At 40.9% G+C, this 19,905-nt stretch overlaps 1 protein-coding gene across 2 annotated transcripts in view; it reads right to left on the bottom strand.

Moving 5' to 3' along the window:
• kpna4 (karyopherin alpha 4 (importin alpha 3)) overlaps positions 1-19,398 on the bottom strand; it is a 40,638-nt gene extending 21,240 nt beyond the window's left edge. The window contains exons 1-8 of one of the 2 annotated variants that reach the window (XM_072474463.1): positions 19,158-19,398; positions 6,890-6,934; positions 5,253-5,342; positions 3,117-3,146; positions 2,976-3,028; positions 1,463-1,558; positions 1,246-1,331; positions 743-829 (exon numbers count right to left, since the gene is read on the bottom strand). In XM_072474463.1, the coding sequence (XP_072330564.1) occupies positions 743-829; positions 1,246-1,331; positions 1,463-1,558; positions 2,976-3,028; positions 3,117-3,146; positions 5,253-5,342; positions 6,890-6,934; positions 19,158-19,217 (547 nt within the window). In that variant the 5' untranslated portion in view covers positions 19,218-19,398. Of the gene's footprint in view, positions 1-742; positions 830-1,245; positions 1,332-1,462; positions 1,559-2,975; positions 3,029-3,116; positions 3,147-5,252; positions 5,343-6,889; positions 6,935-18,720; positions 18,808-19,157 lie in introns of those variants that run through there. The other variant, XM_072474464.1, reaches the window with a different exon arrangement.
• Between the last annotated feature and the right edge of the window lie 507 nt (positions 19,399-19,905).

The raw sequence follows: 19,905 nt of genomic DNA, 5'->3' as shown, positions 1-19,905 counted from the left end.
AAGTTTAAATATATTGGAAATGGAAGGTGAAGGGGATAATGGATGAATGAGAAAGGGCAAATTACATAAATAAGTGTTGGACAAGATATAATTTGTGAGGGCAGGAGGACAAGGGGCCAATAGGCATGCATTGGAACAGTCAAGACTAGAAAGTGACAATGGTTGTAACAAGGGTTCCAATGATCAAGTGGCAAGCAGCAACATTTCAAGCAATCTTTGTAACGGATAGATTATATGGGTTAAAGCTTAGCATCAAACAACAGTGTGGTTCAGTTTGAGAAAACAAGACAGGAAAGGGAAATAGAATTAGTAAGAAAATGGTGCTTGTGACAGGGGCCACAAGTTGATGGCTTCAGAGTGTCCAATAGTAAGCTATAACTGTCAAACCCGCAATCTCACAACATGCAATCAGTCAAGAGAACAGCTTATAGAGGTAAAGTTGGTATTGCTGGTTGAGTCGACCTAAGTTTGAGTTTCAATATCAAACATTACAACTCTTGTGATTCAGCCTCTTAAAGACACCTAGATCCAAGATCTCCCATATAACACAACTTGCTGTCCAACCGTAAAATTGGTGTTGCCAATTCCCCACAATAGAAACTATCCAATTTTCACTTGCACCGGATTCACATCACCAGTTTCATACTTAAGTTGACAAATTGAAATCTACGCCAATAACTGCAAAAGGAAAATCCCAAGCTTTAAATCATCAAAATAAACAATGCCAAATGACAAAACATACCTATGATGTTGCCTAAAGCCCAAACCGCCTGTTCACACACATTCTGATGTGGAGAGTGCAGCAGTCTTAAAAAAAGAGGAACAGCATCTAACAGAAAGAACAATGAAAAAATTATATTGCAGTAAAAGGCAGGACAGGTAGATTTTCCCATCAGACATATTGAGAGTTTCCTTTTAGTTTGTTTTAAGTTATTATAACTTCTGCAATTTTAGAATCAGCTGCAATAATGAAAATGCAAAGATGCGGTTTACAAACCTAACTTTCAAAATAAACTGTGATTTATTCATAAGTCATTTAAAGTATTATTCAAAACAAATGTTCTATTGACCTAAAGGATTCCATTCGTAAAATGCCATAACTTTGACTAAACTAAAATTCTAATTATAGTTTTCAAATTGAACTGTATGCTTTAGAAAATTATTAATTCACGTGCTTTGCAATACTTAAAGGGCTACCCCTGTAACGAGTAAAACCTCGGTATTTAAGAATAAAGCGCCACTCACTTGATTTAACCACAGCCTGTGTTTGTTCTGAAGTGCCAGATGCTATGTTTGTTAAAGCCCATGCTGCTTCAAATTGTAACGAAGGACTGTAAACAAAATACATCAAATTACAAAGCCATCAGGTCATCATCTTGCACTGCATGTTGAAATGCAGTTTTCAGAACCATATGAGACCAAAGGTTTATTTTAAATAAAAATGCCAATGCTCGCCACTTACTTGTCATCTCGTTCTAGACAATGCACAAGAATTGGTAAAATGCCAGAGTTTATTAAATCATCTATTGGTGGATTGCGATCACTTGACAGCAACTTCCTGTTGAAAGCAATAAACAGCAAAAGATAACTTGAAAGCTGGGAACATTTTTCAACAATTTTCCATTATGAGGCTCCTTTAGTGTAGTAAAATATCCCACACCGCTTCACAGAAGCATTAAACAGGATGTAGCCAAATGAAGACATTAGATGACCAAAACCTTGGTTAAAGAGGTAGGCTTAAAAAGACATTTTAAAATAGGAGAGAAAGTAGAGGGATGGAGAGATGAGTTTCAGAGTTTGGAGCCAAGGCAGCCGAAGACATCGCTGCAATGAAAGCTCACGAAAGGCTAGAACCGGTGGAGGAGGCATAGGTATCTCAGAGGTTGTATGGATGGATGGAGGAGGAGATGGGAGGGGCAAGATCATGAGGGGATCTGGAAACAAATAAGGACTGTAAAATTGAGGCATTGTCTGAATGGGAACAAAAAAAATACAGAGATAATGGGTGAACCAGATTTGTTGCAAGTTGGATACGGTCATCAGAATTTTGGATGGGCTCAGATTGATGGAAGATATCAGACTGCCCATTAGAGCATTGGAATAGCTGAGCAACAAAAAGACAGATGAGACCAGCAGCAGATGAAATAAGACAGGGATGAAGACAGACAATATAATGGAGGTGAAAGTTGGCCACCTTGGTGATGGACAGCATATGGCTTAAAAACGTAGATCAGGATAAAATAAATGTCGCTGTTGTCAACATTCTAGTGCAACCTCAGATAGTGGCTAGGAAACAGAATTTGTGGTATGCACTGAAGATAGCCATTTCACTTTTCTCAATATTCAGCTGTGGGAAACGTCTGCACATATAATACTGAATATCAGACAAGCCATGTGACAGATCAGAGGCACTCACATTCTGTTCTCCAGATCAGGAATGTACCTCAAAGATTTGCTCCCATCATTGGTGCACCATGCCTGCAATGTGTGCCGTTTATAAGATGCACTGCACCAACTCACCAAGGCTCATTCACCAGCATTTCCAATCCCATGACCGTTACAACCATACCCTCCCCAACCAGATGAAGGAACGCAAGCGCTTTGCAACACGGCATTTGTAAGTTCTCCTGCACATCAACACCACGCCATCGTGACTTGGAAAGATATCACAATTTATTCCATATCGTTGGGTTAAATTCTGTCCAAGAGAACTGTGATGTAACTTTATTACACTGACTGCAGTGATTTAAGGCGAAGGATCACCACCACCTTTTCAAAAGCAATTAGGATTGGTAAATGTTGGCCTTGCCAGCTTTGCCCACAATCCATGAACAAATATAAAAATGTACACACTCTTGGTAATAAACAATAGCCTAAGTTTCTATAGGAAATAACATTATTTATTTCCAGAGGTAAGTTACATATATCTTGAGATTCTATCAAATATTAGAAAGTTCAGAGTGTGACAATCTCACCTAGCAGCCTGCACCGCACTGAGCTGAAGCCCCTGGTTGTCACTGGAAGCATTCTGTTCAATAAAATTACAATTAGTAAATACTTATTTAAGTTCATGCTATGGAAAATAAAAGTACAACTTTAACATTAAAGTTAGTCACCTGCACTATTGCTTCTAATGATGTATTTTGCTGCAGAAAGGAAGTAAAAGAAGACAACATTAGTTTCCAAATTATTTTTTTTAAAGTTAGTAGTTCAAATTGAGATTGCCTTTTGAAAAAATGTCATATTACAAAACTATTTAATTTAATGTACGATAAATCAAACCCAAGACAAAATGTACAAACATATAAATGTTATATTTATTGCATTCACAGAATTAAATAACCTGTAGGCCACATAAGAAATAAAGTAAGCATATCTGGTTAGGAGGCATACTAAAGAAAAAGGCCATCTTGTTGACAGTAGAAATCTTGTTTGCTGAAACTGCTAAAACTAAAGACCATATAAAATAGCTATAAAACACTCCACAAAGTTTCCCCTAAGGCACAAATATGAAGCCCCCATTTTCGGTGAACAGATTTGAGACCACAAAGTATCTTGCACTCACAATAAAGCGGACGTATAACTTCATCACTAGCTTTTAGCAAGACTGGTTAGAATTACATAAAGATACTTAACAAGTGTTATGAAATATATTTAAGAGGACTGAACCTGGGAGCCCAGCAAACCATGTCAATACGTTTTGGGCATGCCCGAAGCTTGAAGGGTTCTGGCAGGGGTTTGCCAGGGCAATGTCCAAGGTGCTAGGAACATGGATGGTGCCGAGTCCAGAGGTGGCAATCTTTGGGGCGTCAGAAGACCCGGGAATTCAGGGAGTGAGAGGCCGACGTCTTGGTCTTTGCCTCTCTGGTAGCCCGGAGACGGATCTTGTTAACGTGGAGGGACTCAAAGCCCCCCGAGCGTAGAGAACTGGGTTAGTGACATGGTTGGGTTTCTCAATCTTGAGAAAATAAAGTTTGGCTTAAGTGGGTCAATGTTGGGGTTCTCTCGGAGGTGGCAGTCGCTCGTCGACTTTCTTGGGGAAATTTAATTTAAAATGTCGGCAGTAGCAGCTTTTTGGGGGGGGGGGGAAAGAGGAGGGCAGGGGAGTGTTGCGTTTGTTTGTTTTTTGTTATTCTCGATGGTCTGGGAAGACAGAGCCATTCGGGGAATTATCTATTTTTTGTACTATTAATGTTTAACGCTGATTGTTCTTTTTCTGTTTTTGTTGTAAAATTTTACAAATACTCCAATAAAAATTTTTTTTTAATTTTTTTTTTTTAAAAAGAGGACTGAACCAAGAGTGACATCATTGTCCGAACTGAAATATGATCAAATCCTCTTGTGCCTTATTTTATTCACATATTTATATAATTACAATTAAGTAGATCTTAAATGGGGAACAAAATTGCTGTAAATTACCCAGTGATTCTAACAACACTCACATTTTATAACAAGATTGGTTTTCAATTGTGGTATCATCGCTATGAAATAAAAATATTCTCAGTGCTAATAATGAAAATGTTGCTCTAATTGAAAATATTATCTTACACTCGGATTATGTTCGGACCCTGAATTTCAGGATTACATTTCTGAATTACATTTGAACTAAGTTAAAATCGAGAAATCCAACTTTATCATAGGTTAATATACATATAATTACATAAAGGTAAAGTCGCCATAGTCCCAGATGACCATAGGCTGCTTTCCCCTTTGAGGGGAAAGCTGACTGGTGGTGATTTAACCCGAGGATCACCAAACCACAGGCGCGGGGAAAGGTTGAGAAGGTGAGCCTTCATGAATAACCTCAGCCAGTACGGGAATTGAACCTGCGCTGTTGGCCCTGCTCGGCATCACGAACCAGCTGTCTAGCCAAGTGAGCTACAAAAACATGGAAAGCATACAAATGTCCTTTTTAAATAGTGATAACTGTTCAGAAAAATAAACATCAATATCAGCAAATTAACCTCCAAGTAAAATAATACGCTTTCATTATGGACGAGGAAGTAATTTTTAAACTTGTGAAATAACAACGCATTTCGAGGCAAGAGATCTCTACTTCCACAATTAGTGTTGGCATTTTATTAGATTAACTATCAAATGCTGGTCATTTGATCTAACCAGACAATTGTAACTGCTGATGATGTTGCAAAGTAGAAGAGGCTAGCCTACAATGATAATCAGTCAATGTCAGCATCAAAACTTGAGCCTAAATTCGACTGAATATTTATTTATACAACAGCAAAAGTATTTACCACTCGGATGTCACCATCAAGGTCAGAGTCTTCGCAAGTATCCTCTTGAGGTACATTTCTTCGCTTTAATAAATGTTCATCTCTCTTGTTCTAAATACAAACAGAAATACTTTGCTGTTCAGGTGAGAAATAGCAGTTTTTCAGTGCAAGTCTAAAATTGTTAATTATAATCTTTTGACTTGCACCAGTGAACTATTTGTAAGTTCAATGCTGAGTTGATTGAGAAAATAATGTACACAGTATCTGATGATAAATAAAAACTTCAAGTTGTTCTGACTTGTATGGTTTACTCTATTGATATTTCTTCACAGTTATTTCTCCAAGTGGAAAGAGCATCTTAGTGGGATTACTTGCTGTTCTGAATGCCTCCACAATGTTTTTCTTAAACCATTTTCTTTTTTAAAAATGCAGTATTCTTAATAGGCCACTTGTGCAAATTACCACAGTCACAATGAGACCACAAAACAACATTAGGTTGCAATGTTCTGAAAAACACATTTTAATAATAGATGTGTTAAGGATAAGATTCAATATCACATTTTTGTTTTTGAGTATTGAACATTGGATTTTAGCTTGTACCTGTAGTTCAAAATTCTATCTTGCAGACCAGCGATGCCATATTTAGCACACTGCTCTTTCACCTCAGGGACCCGGATTCAGATGCCGCCTATATTAATGTAATGGGAGATTTATTCTGTTTGGCTTTCTGACACCCATGTGAAATGTGTGGGCACTTTTGTGGCATGAAGTTAGCAACTTTGTTCCAATAATTTATGTGGACAATGCAAAATGCCACACAGCTTTAGTAAGGAGAGCTCTTCTGAAGTTTATCGTTGGTTAAAGTAGAAGGAGCCTTTCTCTGCATCTAACCATATTGTTTCCAATTGAGGTGCTGACAGTGAATGCCTGAAATGGACAAGTTCTATTTCAAGACATTGATATTTTCATTTTGAGGACACAAAATTCACTAGAGATAATGGATTTGTAATGTGACCAGACTGAGGTATACAAGATGATGAGGAACATGGACAGGGTGGATAGGGAGCAACTGTTTCCCTTAGTTGAAGGGTCAGTTCGCAGGAACACAAGTTCAAAGTGAGGGGTGGGAGGTTTAAGGGGGATTTGAGGAAAAACATTTTTATCCAGAGTGGTGACTGCCTGGGAGGGTGTCATATCCTTTAAAAAGTACCTGGATGAGTACGTGGCATGCCATAACATTCAAGACTATGGGCCTAATGTTGGCAAATGGGATTAGATGGGCAGGTCAGGGCCTTTCATGCGTCAGTGCAGGCTTGGTGGGTTGAAGGGCCTCTTCTGCACTGTAGTAATCTGTGAATGCCAACAAAAATCCAATGGACTCATATTTAGGGGTGATAATCCAACCTTCTCCAAGCACATGCAATTTCATTTTCTCTACATATATACAAAGTAACAAGCTAACATTCTACACAGCATGTTGTGAGCACTCAAGTGTCAAAAGGTTTCAAGTAACATTTCATTTGTACAAAAAAGTAAACCATAAGCAAATATATATCTGATGTTTTTATACCCTCATTTAGGCAGCATAGATTTTGTTGCTAAATAGCAATTTATTTCTTTTTGTAGCAGAATTGGATTTTAACATGAACGCTTCTTACCTTTCTTAGTTCTACAACCACCTCATTGCGTTGTCTTCTCATAGACTAAAGAAAAAAAAGTTTATAGTAAATTTGTTTTGCCTTCCAGATCACAACAAATTGCAATGTTATTGAAATCATGGAGTTAAGTAAAACTGTTACTCTAGCATGCTGATCACAAAACTCAAAAGTTTACAGTAAACAGAATGCAATGATGAATCTGAACTGAAATGTAAACTAACACCATTCAAATTAATAGTTAAACTGATGCAGATCTTTTCAACCACTTTGTGATAATGCAATACATGTCGTGCTGACCAAGACAAACTAGGATGGTCCGCAGTTTGATGCTATAACTAGAAAGACGAAGACAGCAACTAGAGCTCTTGCTTTTAATTGTTTTCTTACCGAACCCATAGGAAAATGTAATAACATACTGTAGAACTGAATTAGGCGGTTTGTTCAAGGTGAAATACTAACTAACTGATATACACTGGCCACGTTAACATATGTAGAATGACCATTTGACGAGAACAAATTTTGTATGGAACTAAACTCAGTTCCAGGTGACTGGAAGCCAGAAGCAGTTTTGTGGAGTTCAACATACAAAATCAAAATACGTAGCTCCTCATCTTCCAACTAACTGAAGTGGTACTATTCCACAGTTGAAGAACTGCAAGCCTAATAAACTTTAAATCAACACCAAAGCAAAAAATAAACAACTGAATACTCTATAAACCATGCCTATAAACATTATGGTGATGTCCCGTGAGAAAGCATTCAAGCAGAAAACATGTCTTTTTTATACGTGCTTGTTTGACTGGTAACTTCTACTGCATGGAAATATAAACACTGAAAAACTGCAAATGGCCCAAATTATTGGCTATGTATTAAATTAGCACTTGTTATCTTTCCATTCAAAAGTGATATCAGATCATGTCAGTATTTCAATGCCATTTGGGTCCATCCTGGTGTTACAATTTGTGATAATTTAAAATTGAGATGAGAGACGACCTTATTGAGACATATAGGATTATCAGAGGGACAGGGTAGATGGGGAGAGGTTGTTTCCCTTGTGGAGGGTCTAGGACCAGAGGGCATAATCTCAGAGTAAGAAGTCACCCATTTAAGACAGAGATGAGGAGGAATTTCTTCTCAAAGGGTAATAAATCTGTGGAATTCGTTACCACAGAGGACTGTAGAGGCCGAGTAGTTAAGTATGTTCAAGCCAAAGCCAGCACGACGGTTCAGTGGTTAGCACTACTGCTCAAGGCGCCGAGGTCCCATGTTCGATCCCAGCTCTGGGTCACTGTCCTTGTGGAGTTTGCACATTCACCCAGTGTTTGCATGGGTTTCGCCTTTACAACCCAAAGGTGTGCAGGGTAGGTAGATTGGCCACGCTAAATTGCCCCTTAAATGGAAAAAATGAATTGGGGACTCTAATTTTTTTCTTCTTTTTTTAAAGTTTGTTCAAGGCTGAGATAGACAGATTTTTAATCAGTAAGGGAATCAAGGGTTATGGAGACAAGGCGGGAAAGTGGAGTTGAGGATTATCATATCGAATATCATTTCATTTGGAGCAGACTCGATAGGCCAGGCATTGTCAAACGTGCGGGCGGGTGTCAGGTGGGTCGCGGAGCCATCCGGTGCGGCGCTCCCGATCGTGCAAATCTGCGTGTAACAGCCGGCTGTTCATAACACCGGCTGCAAGCGGCCTTCAAAATGGCCAAGAACATGTAAAAAAAAAAGCAGCCGCACTGCGCATGCGTGCCAGATCATCGGCACGCATGCGCAGTGCGGCGGCTTTTTTTTTTTTTTTTTTTAAACGGTCGCAGCTTTTTGTTTTCCAAGTGCAGGGTTTTATAATTCATTTCATTCATTTTTTTTCACATTAATTTTTACAAGTTTCGGGGGGGGGGGGGGGGGGGGGGTTTATTTGATAAAATTTTACAGGAAAAAAATGCAAAACTTTGGACAAATTGGAGACTCCATACTTGCCGGCACCGGAAGGCTTCACCTTCATCCAACAGGTTCCATTGGAGGAGCCTGTATTAGGGCCAAAGGGACCCAAAACCATTTCCTTCATTTTTGTCAGCAGCAAACAAGGTAAGAGATAATGGTGGGTCGCGCAGGCCGGCCAGCGTGGGTCGCAAAGGCTGGCCAGTTGGTAAAAATGGGTCCGTGGAAAAAAAGTTTGAAGAGCACTGCGATACGCTACTTCTGCTCCTACTCTAATAGATTTTCTCTACTTTAATGCAAGTCTGATTTATTAGAACCGTTCAAACTCAGGATTGCGGGGCCATTGGTCGTGGCATTCCCGATCGCGGGAAGAAGTGCCCAATGGTTGGCTTTTTAAAATGCCTGCCGCTACTGGCTTTCAGAATGCCGGCTGTCTCGCACATGCATGCCCCCTCAGCAGTTCGCAGGCCCAGAGCCCGGCAATGCAGGCCACCCCCTCTGAACGTCAGTGCGCTGACCCAGGGACAAAAGAGGGAGTCTTCTCTCCAGAAGCGGCAGCAGAGAGGTCACATGCCCCATACACTGACATCACATGCTCTTGGTGCAAGAGAGATTCCTCCATTTTGTAGCTGAAATCAGGAACAAAGCAGTATAAAGATGATTTCTTGAGGTGGGGTTTATTAATTATGACAATGCAAATCGGGATTCCAAGCTCATACACCCATGCAGGGAAGTACTGGCATTTGAAGACTAAACATGGCGAGTTCAGAGACGAACCTCTTGATTTTTTTTCAAAGGATGTAGTGAGAACTTAAATCATCAGCTGAAGTCCTTAGCAGAAAGCAAGTGAGATCGTGAAGACCAAGCAGGCTCACCTGTCACATTAAAGATAAGCGAAAATGGTGGGTCGCGAAGGTTGGTTGGTAAAAATGGGTCCCGGGCAAAAAAGTTTGAAAAACACTGTTTTAAGTTATGTTGTAGATCTGCATGCAGTTCCAGGCTCCAATCACTGATAGACACTATGTCGCAATTTTCTCTTTGGCCTCTTCTATTTCCCATGCCATCTTGGTTTATTTCGAACCAGAACTTTGATTAGGTACGCCATATTTAAATATATATATTCAAATTTATTTTTTGTTTAATTTTATTAAAACATTTTTATTTTTCCTCCAGGGTTTTACTATTCTTCCCCTCACTTCCCAGCATTCACTGGAATAAAAAGAATCCCCACACTTTTTAGACACTCCCCTGCTGTTTGAACTAATTACCAGGTTATCTGCCCGGACCCAAGCTCACAAATACTCTTTATTTTCAAAGACCAAAAAGGGTGATTCAACTAAGTCTAACCCGAGCAGCCCCCCCACCCCCCCCCCACAATACTGCAACTATTTAACATCACTCCTCCCTATATTGTCCACCACCATCACACACTTTCAAGACATGGATAACCATACCAAAGTTTGCCCACAAACTTTGAATCTATTTAATCACCGAGTACCAGCTTATTTTCTTGGCCTGTTAAGCCAAAGAAAAATTTGTCATGAGTTTTTTTTTCCATCCGTTTCCCTAGACTTTGCCTGGCTGTGACTCTGCCCTTTCTTAACTTTACTCCACTGAATGGTCACATCAGAGTTGAATGTAAAGTGGCAGCGTAACCCCACAGAAATGTTACAGATTGCTGGTGTTTCTTTTTCCATATCTGAACTGTAAAATATATTAAATAATGTTGCTGTACTTAGTACAGTATAAAAACAAGCATTTAACTTCTGAATTCCCCACTGAAAAAGGGTTTCTTTCTATCAGCCTGATTCCTCAGCATGATTTCTTCTTCTTACCCTCACTCTGGAGGTTGTGTGGCATAGTGGGTCCTTGCCTCGGAGCCAGAAGCTAGAGGTTCAAATCCCACTCCAGGACATGATCAAGGAAAGTTTATAATGTAGCCAAACATGTTAAGTACTGACTTGAAAATCCTTCCAACATATGCCAATGGCAGGTGGTAACAGAGAGAGATTCCCGGTCAGCCATGTGATGGAAAGAGATCGGAGCCTCTGCTGTCATTATTCATGCTGTCATTATCCACAGCTCCAGACTACTACCTGCATGTAAAAGTGTATGTTGGCACAGCACCGTTGATTCCTTGGTGGCTGGTTAGCCAATGTGGATCAAATCGATGCTAATAGCATGGGTTTTGATCCCCATTCTGGCCAGGTGGATTCAGGACTGCCTCCTTGCCCTAACAGTAGAGGTTGTGGTGATGTAGGTCAGACCCTGTCTTTGCCAGAGAACTCAAGTAGTATAACCCTCACTTTTATTTGTATTTCTATCACTAACCCTCACTCTTGCGGAGAAAGTCCTCCATTCAACTGAGCATGTCTTTGGCAAATCAAACCCACTAGCCTTAGCAATGCTGAGCTGTTTTTCAGTCCTTGTTAAGATTTACTTCCACCATTTCCACCCCAATACATGCAAATTAAAAAGGCAAAATTTGAACTAAAAGGAATAGGCTAAGAATTAGGGAAGAGGATTGATGAAAGGTTTCCAGCTGAAACTTTCAAGATTAATTACACACACTTGAAATGGTTAATCATAAGTTGGAGTAATTTTGACAGCACATTTTTACTTTAACGTACTTTTTTCAAAATATAAATTTAGAGTACCCAATCATTTTTTTTTTTCAATTAAGGGGCAATTTAGCGTGGCCAATCCACCTAGCCTGCACATCTTTTGGGTTGTGGGGGTGAAACCCACGCAGACATGGGGAGAATGTGTAAACTCCACACAGACAGTGACCCAGGGCCGGGATTCGAACCCGGGTCCTCAGCGCCGCAGTCCCAGTGCTATCCACTGCGCCACATGCCGTCCCTTACTTTAACATACTTAATAATTTTTGTTAAAATTAAAATGTAGAACCACTCCTCAAAGGAGGCAGAGGAATAAACTGATGCTGCAGGTGACTGCACATTCAAAGACGCATCCTGGGAATATGTGGTTTAGACCAATGGAATGAATGTTTCTTTTCTCTGTTGGTAGAAAAGATCGTAAATGAAATGGGCTTGGATTGTTTACCATCAGGCAAGGGTTTTGTTACATTAAAAAAAAAAAAAATTTCCAATGACATTCAGATGACAAGGAGCAAAACAGAAACAGCATTTTGATTCAATATCGGACATTCTTTTTGTCAAACCAAACTATTTTATGTAGCGCAGGAATGGAGCCCTACAGCTGCAGCTGTACCATACCTTATTGATACTAGGTATCTTAAATGGAAATAAATTCTATTCTTTCTCATGTGTTTATGTCCCATGCTTTGGTGTCCACCAATAAACCACTTCCCTTCGATAGAATAATTTGCCAACAGTTATGGCCTATTTTAAGATTTTAGTTTCTCCCTTACCTTTATCTGCTTGCATCCAAGACAGGTCCTTGGCTGAGAGTGAAGAAATATTCTGTTTCTAGACATCTATCAAATATTGCTCCATAAAATTGACAAGACAGAGCATATGCTGTTCTCTCCTATTGGGGCACTTGGCCCTCTCTGCATCTACCGTGAACTTGATCAGTAATTAACTATGTTGGGAATTGTAGCTACAACCTTCAAGTCTGTGATACCAATGCAGTGTGCCACTCAACACATTCAACTTGTACAAGTAATTATGCAAACAAATGCTCATCAATTTAAAGTACTAGTCCTTCTTTTCTATCCTCAGAGGTACTAAATATCATACAGCACAGAACGTATCAGGCTCTAATTTACTTGAAAGATGGAACTTTTGAATCAACTGACAACTTTTAAAAAGTCACATGCTCCCCAGATTATTACACTTTATTCAGTCCAACAATTGTGGAAACCCACCACTAAGTTAAAGAAAGTGAGAAAGTAAAACAATTCCAAGCAGCAAGCAATCAAGAGGTTGAGAAGCTGAAATTTGCATATTTTTAAGTCATGACTGATATAAAGACACTAGAATCTTGAGGCATACATAAATTCTCCAGTTAGGATTTTCAAAAGTCAATGTGATATCAGTTGAATTATCATGGATATAATTTTATGGTTCACCATCCTGTTTTGAATTAAGTGAGATAATAAAGTTACAGTGGTTTAAAATACCAGCTCAGAAATATAAAGGCAAAATGTTGTTGCTGCTGGAAATCTGAAAAAGAAAATGTTGGAAATACTCAGCAGGTCTGACAGCACCTGAGAGAAACTGAGTTACCGTTTCAAGTCGATGGGGCAACAGGGTGGTGCAGTGGTTAGCACTGCTGCCTACGGCACTGAGGGCCTGGGTTTGATCCCGGCCCTGGGTCACTGTCTGTGTGGAGTTTGTACATTCTTCCCGTGTCTGCGTGGGTTTCACCCCCACGACCCAAGTTGTGCAGGTTAGGTGGATTGGCCATGCTACATTGCCCCTTAATTGGAAAAAAAAAATAATTGGGTACTCTAAATTTATATTTAAAAAAACATTTCAAATCGATTACCTTTCATCAAAACCTTGTTGTTTCTCTGTTAGACCTGAGAAAAAGAGATTATGCTGGAAATAATTTCAGATCTCCAATATCTGGAGAATGCTGTTCTTGCTTTAATAACGGTCTCCATTAAACGTATCCAGCATCCAGATCTAGCAATGTATTAAATTAAACCAGTGTGTATTATAGATTTGTATACTACTACAAAATGTTTTCTTCAAAAACATTCAGTTGGGGTTAATTTTGTTCACCAGGCTTAATGAAAGGAAAAAACCTGTGTTTATATTGTGGCCCAGAACTTTGGATCTGCAGATGTCGTATCTTAGATGTGCTCTGGGATCCCTCGGAGTCCAGATGCACTGACTGCAGGAATAGCTCAGGACGATTGGACTTCCGATAGACAATCTCCCCGTTTCCAGGACCCTCTGGGAAAGTCTCGAACTCTGATTTAGAATTGGGAGACTTCAGGGGGTTCTGATTTATTTACCTGGATAGTTAGCCAGGAAATGTTAAAGAAAAAAGTCCTAACTCCTGGGTAACTATACATAATCACTAACAAAGCACCTCCTCTTCTCTCCCCTCCCCACCCCACACCAAAAATACTGTACCTTGGTACACGTGACAATAAACAAATTCATCCATCCATCATTACTAACACAGAGCACCTCCTCTTCTTCCCCCCCCCCCCCCAACAAGCCAACCCTCCAGAGCCCCCAAACAGTTGACTCCACCCTGACCCCACAATTCTCCAACTGCCACTCTACCCATTTAAGTCATTCACACTCATTTACTAACAGTGGAAAAACTATATATTGGATTGGACTGGTTTATTGTCATGTGTACTGTGGTACAGTGAAAAGTATTTTTCAGCATGCAGCTCAATGGGATCATTTAGTACATGAAAAGAAAATACATAATAGGACAACACAAGGTACACCATGTAAATACGTAGACACAGGCATCGGGTGAAGCATACAGGGGTGTAGTATTAATTAGATCAGTCCATAAGTGGGGAAGAAGCTGTTTTTGAGTGTTCATGCGTGTTCTCAGACTTTTGTATCTCCTGTCCGATGGAAGAAGTTGGAAGAGTGAGTAAGCCGGATGGGAGGAGTCTTTGATTATGCTTTCCCAAGGCAGCTTAAGGTGTAGATAGAGTCAATGGATGAGAGGCGGTTCTGTGTGAAGAACTGGGTGGTGTTCGCGACTCTCTGACCTTTCTTGCGGTCTTGGGCCAAGCAGTTGCCATCCCAGGCTGTGATATTTTTTAAGGCCAATTTAGCGTTGCCAATCCAATTACCCGGCACATCTTTGGGTTGTGGGTGAAGCACATGCAGACACAGGGAGAATGTGCAAACTCCTCAATGGCAGTAACCCGGGGCCGGGATCGAACCTGGGTCCTCAGCGCCTTGAGGCAGCTGTGCCAACCACTGCGCGCCTGTTGAAAAACTATTTAAATGCCCAAATGCTATTCACTGTGGTAGTGAATGCTTCTTCCCCTGATGATTATGGCCTACAACAACTCCCTGAATAAGTACGCTCCACATATCTGTGAGAGTTGGAAGTTCAAGTCAGAAATGGGGAGCTCCGATAAGGCAAAAGTGGAGTGGGAATCTGATGGTGACTGTCACTCCTCGGAGGTTTTTGGCCCACTGTCTTGCATGAGCCTGGGAAATCGCAAAATGCATCACGGGCAATTTAGTTTTTTTTTTTGAAGTGCTGCCACTGTTGTACAAAATTCAGAACCAATTTGCACAAAAACAAAAAGCAGTGAATTAAATAATCAGATCATCTGTTTTGATGGTAAAAGCAAATTACTGCTGGTGCTAGAATCTGAAGCAAAAACAGAAAATACTGGACAATCTCATGTCTGACAGCACCTGTGGAGAGAAGAGAGCTAACTTTTCAGGTCTGGATGACTCTTTGTCAAAGTTTTGACAAAGAGTCACCTGGAGCTTTGACAAAGAGCCACCCAGACTCATAACTTAGCTCCCTTCTCAGACCTGCTGAGATTGTCCAGTATATTCTGCATCTGTTTTTTTCATTCCGGTTGAGGGATAAATGTTGGCCAGGGAACTAGGGGAACTCCAATACTCTTTTTAGTGTCATAGGATCTTTACGCCAAAAGAACAGACAGGGCCTTTGTTTAACATCTCCTCCAATATAATGCCATTGACAGTGTTGGACTCAAGAGCCAGCCATGATTGAGCTGAAGGCCTTGGAGTGGGGCATGAACATACAAATCTTTGCCAGAAGCAAGAGTGCAACCACTGAGCCAAGGTCAATATCTTGATTGAAAATTGACTGGAATCACCAGCTGTATTGGTGTACATTTTGGAAGAAAACATTCCTTACCATAATATTTGGGACATTAACAGTAATTGTTCTGATCTTTAACACCAGAATCAATTTACAGATCTGAACTGGCCATAACAAACATGTAAACCTGTTTGTTTGAAGCAAAGTATTAGAATAATTGAAGTCCCATTTGACCTAACCGGAGTTGAACTTCACACTCATGCCACCGACAATCACCCAACTTGCCCAGATCAGTTGATCTGAGGAAACCTTCATTTATGCCATCATTACCTTAAGACTTGACAATTCCAATGCAACCCTTGCTGCATGCCCACATTCTACCCTCCATAAACTTGACATCATCCAAAATTCTGCTGTCCCCTCTTAACTCACATCAAGTACAATTGCCCTATCACCCCCTGTACCTGCTGACCTACACAAGCTCTTAGTTAAGCAACAACTTGATTTAAAAATTATCCTTGTTTTAAAAACTGTCCATGGCCTGGCCCCTTCCTCTCTAACCTTCTCCGGCCAATCAATCCTCTGAAACATCTGCGCTCCTCTAATTCTGCCCTCAATCATCCTCAATTTCAATTACTCCTATGTTGGGCCAGGTGGCCTTATTCAGCCCCACATATTATGGTGGCACCCTTTGCCATTTTGGCCCCAATTTGGAATACCGTCACTACTTCACCTTCCTCCTTTAAAACACTCCTTAAACCCTATCCCTTTGACCAAGCTTTAGGCTAGCTGACCAAACATCACCTTGTGGCTTGGTATCATATTTTCTTTTATAATGCAATTGAAACACTCAGCAGAATGTCTAATGAAACTTTAAACGCTTCAGAAAATAAAAGATACTATTGTCCAAGGCGTCTTCGACAGCCTACCTTTCACTCTCCATAAATATGAACTCATCTAAAACTCTGCTCACCAATCACTGCTTTCTGACCTACTTGGCTCCTGGACCAACAGTGCATCAAATTTCAGAATATTATCCATTAAAAATTTTTTATTTTTATATAAGAGTACCCAATTAATTTTTTCTCCCCAATTAAGGGGCAATTTAGCATGCCAATCTACCTAGTCTGCACATCTTTGGGTTGTGGGGGTGAGACCCATGCAGACATGGGGAGAATGTGCGAACTCCACATGGACAGTGATCCGGGATCGAACCCAGGTCCTCGGCGTCGTGAGGCAGCAGTGCTAACCACTGCACCATCGTGCCGCTCCATTAAGATTTTTATCCACATGTTCATATCTCACAGGCTTCTGCCCTCCCCATCTCTCCCTCCACCAGCTGTATAACCCTTCAATAACTCAGTAATTTTTCAACTATTACTTCCTGCACATCCCTCACTCCTTTTACCACACCAATGGCAGCCATGTCTTCAGCTGTTTGAGTCAAGCTCGGGAATTCCCCGTCTATTCATCGCCACCTTTCCCTCCTCAAAAAACAATAGATTCGGTGAAGCTTTCAGTCACTTGTCCTAATAGCACCTTTGACTCAGTATCAACTTTTAACTGATTACAATCCCATTAAGCATCTTAGGGCCTTTTCTGTCAAGGAGTAGCAGGTTATTTCTTTTGGTCCCTTCATGACCTAGTGGTTCAAAAACCAGAGCACCTGGATACTCAAACTGGAAAGCAACAAATTGATCAGTTGGAAAAGCTCCCTTAGTTCCTCGATGAAGCTAAATTATCCACTATTTTTCACTGATAACGTGCTTCTCAACAATACACTGTCCAGCTACATTTCTATAGTCATTAACAAAAAGGAAACAAACAATTTATCAGTTTGCTCCAAAAAAAGTCTATTTCCTGAAACAAGGTCTTTGCCCCCCCCAATTCCATTACATCAAACACAGTACCTTTAAACTTGTAAAATATTTCTTAAACTGTGTTGTCCAATATCAAGTGTCCACTAGCACCCACGTCTTTTATTACCAAAAGGTATACTGCCCCTTCTCTCAACTCTTCAATGTAAGGAACAGTAAGATTAAGCAGCACAACCCACTAAAATTATTCACAGAGGGGTTCTTATCACCAAATGTTTGATAGCAGGAACCAGCAAGTCTAAAAAGTGATTTTCTTTATGTCTACGGCTGCAGCTGCATTTTGTGTTCAGTTTGTCATCACCATCAATATTACTGGTTTTAAATGATCACTAAGGCAAACTTAAAGTTATAAATTAATAATAATGCTCATGAGCCCAGAATGATTCAGCACCAATAAATTGTTAATTCAATACCACAAAAGCATCAATAGTATTTGCAATGTTATTGAATGTTTAAATCAAAATATTTGAGTCGCCAAACCATTTCGGTTTACATCCCCTGTAACAGATGTCACTTATATTTCACTCTTAAGTGTGCCAGACACTAGTCTTGGGAAGTGAAAAAACAACAAATGTAGTAAAAAGCCAACAGGACTCAATTACATCCACGTAATCACTGTCAGCTCTTCTGGTGAAAAGGGGTGGGAACAGGAGATAAAAGTCCTGTCACAATGGTAGCCCTTATTCTAGCACTGACTCTCAAAGGAGTAATATCTGTAATACAAACACATTTGAGCAATATTTTCCAGGAATCAATGCTATAAGTTTTCAATCTTGCACTGATCGTACATGAACACAAAGTATACTGGCAACAGCCAAGTGATTCCCAACTAAATACAAGTAAAGTGGTACATTACAGTACACATTATGTAAAAATGACTTTAATCTCACCTCAGTTCAGAAAATTAAGATCCACCCTTTTGTGTATTACTTCCATGATTGATCTACAGGTTATTTACAACTCTCAAGGTACCTAATGACTCCTTAAGATGTTATTCTTAATTTAATTAACAAATAAAAACCTTAATTAATAAAACCCTTCCCCATACTGCAGGTTACATAATGATCATCTGAAAATTGTAACAGGGCAACGCAGCCTGCAGTGCTTCATGGGACGATCTGTGTTAATTGGGGAGTTATATTCCTCAGAGAGTAATTGTTTTACTACTTACTTTATACTCTTGAAAGAGTTTGGCAATAATTATTAACAAAAAGAGCATCCGGGTGGAAACTGAGGACAGACGGAGGATTTGCCTTTTAATTTGAATCAGTGCGTTTGTAAAAGTTGTATACCTACCGATAGAAAATAAAATGCGTTGGCCGTGTCCAAAATGACAGGTTGGACCTGCGGCATCGTTTTAGAACACTCAATTTTGTTTTCAAATCGGAAACTTATATAACATTTAAACGCGGGGCAGTTGGCACGGTTTCCCCAAATCGCGTGAAAACGCCAAGTTATGGTCGCCGCCGGTGGGTGAACTGGGTTTCGTGGCCGAAACGGCAGCCCGGAATCCTGCTGCGGAACCAAGTTACTTCAAACCTTCTTTATTGACGTAGCCTCTTAACTTCCAACGTCTCCGCCCGGCTGCCTTGCTCACTCACGCCCGGAGGCTCCAGTTAGGCCCCAGACAGGCCTGACTCGGGTTGCTCACAAATTACTAAAGACGTCACTGCGGCGGCGGCGGCGGCACCGCCACAAACACCAAAAGGAACAATAAAAAAAAACTCATTCACCTCCAAATCCCGCCCTTTGTTCTTGAAATTCTTCAGCCGCTGCTTGTCGTTGTCCGCCATTGCCGTGCGCTTCCCGAGGAGTAAACTTGTCCCTCTGTTTGATTAGTCAAGATGAAAAGGAAACAATGAGGAGCAGCAACCTCCCTCCACCGGCTTTTTTTTTCTCTCTCTCTCCCTCCCCCTCCTCCTCGCTCGCTCACTTTGCTTCACCAGAATCAGGCAAAATGCCGGTAAAACGCTTCAGCCTCGCTTTCACTGCAGCGGGCAGCTCGCAGTAAGAGCGGCGCTGATTGGCTCGCTGCGGCCCAGTGATACGAAGCGGACAATGGCGGCGCGCGAGGCGGTACTCCGGGCGCAGGGGGCGCCGGCACCCCACCCTCCCGCTCCCCGGCGTCAGTCGCTCCACCGTCCCCCTCCACTCTCTCCCCGCTCACCCGTGAGCGGCCGATCCTCATCGAAACTGTGCTTCCCGACCCCTCGCTGCCCGCCCTAGCAACCGCGCCTCCCGCTGCCCCCTTTGCAAGTTGAGTGCACGTTTGGCGCTCTTCAGTTTGGGCCCTGGGGAGGGATTTGCAGTTACAGTCAGACGGGGCCTTGAGGGCGCTGTTTTTCCGTGTGCCCGCCGGGCGAACTCCGGCTGTGTTTCGATGTGAACAAGGCCTTTTTAAAAACTAAATATGGGATTTAAAACATTCCTGTACAATTCCCAGTTATGCCGTCAGGTTTTTTTTAAAATTCCTGTTGTCAG

This window comes from Scyliorhinus torazame, chromosome 14 (genome assembly GCF_047496885.1).
Source record: "Scyliorhinus torazame isolate Kashiwa2021f chromosome 14, sScyTor2.1, whole genome shotgun sequence".
NCBI lineage: Eukaryota > Metazoa > Chordata > Chondrichthyes > Carcharhiniformes > Scyliorhinidae > Scyliorhinus > Scyliorhinus torazame.
Note: the sequence above shows the minus strand (reverse complement) of the source record. Positions and strands in the feature narration are given on the sequence as shown.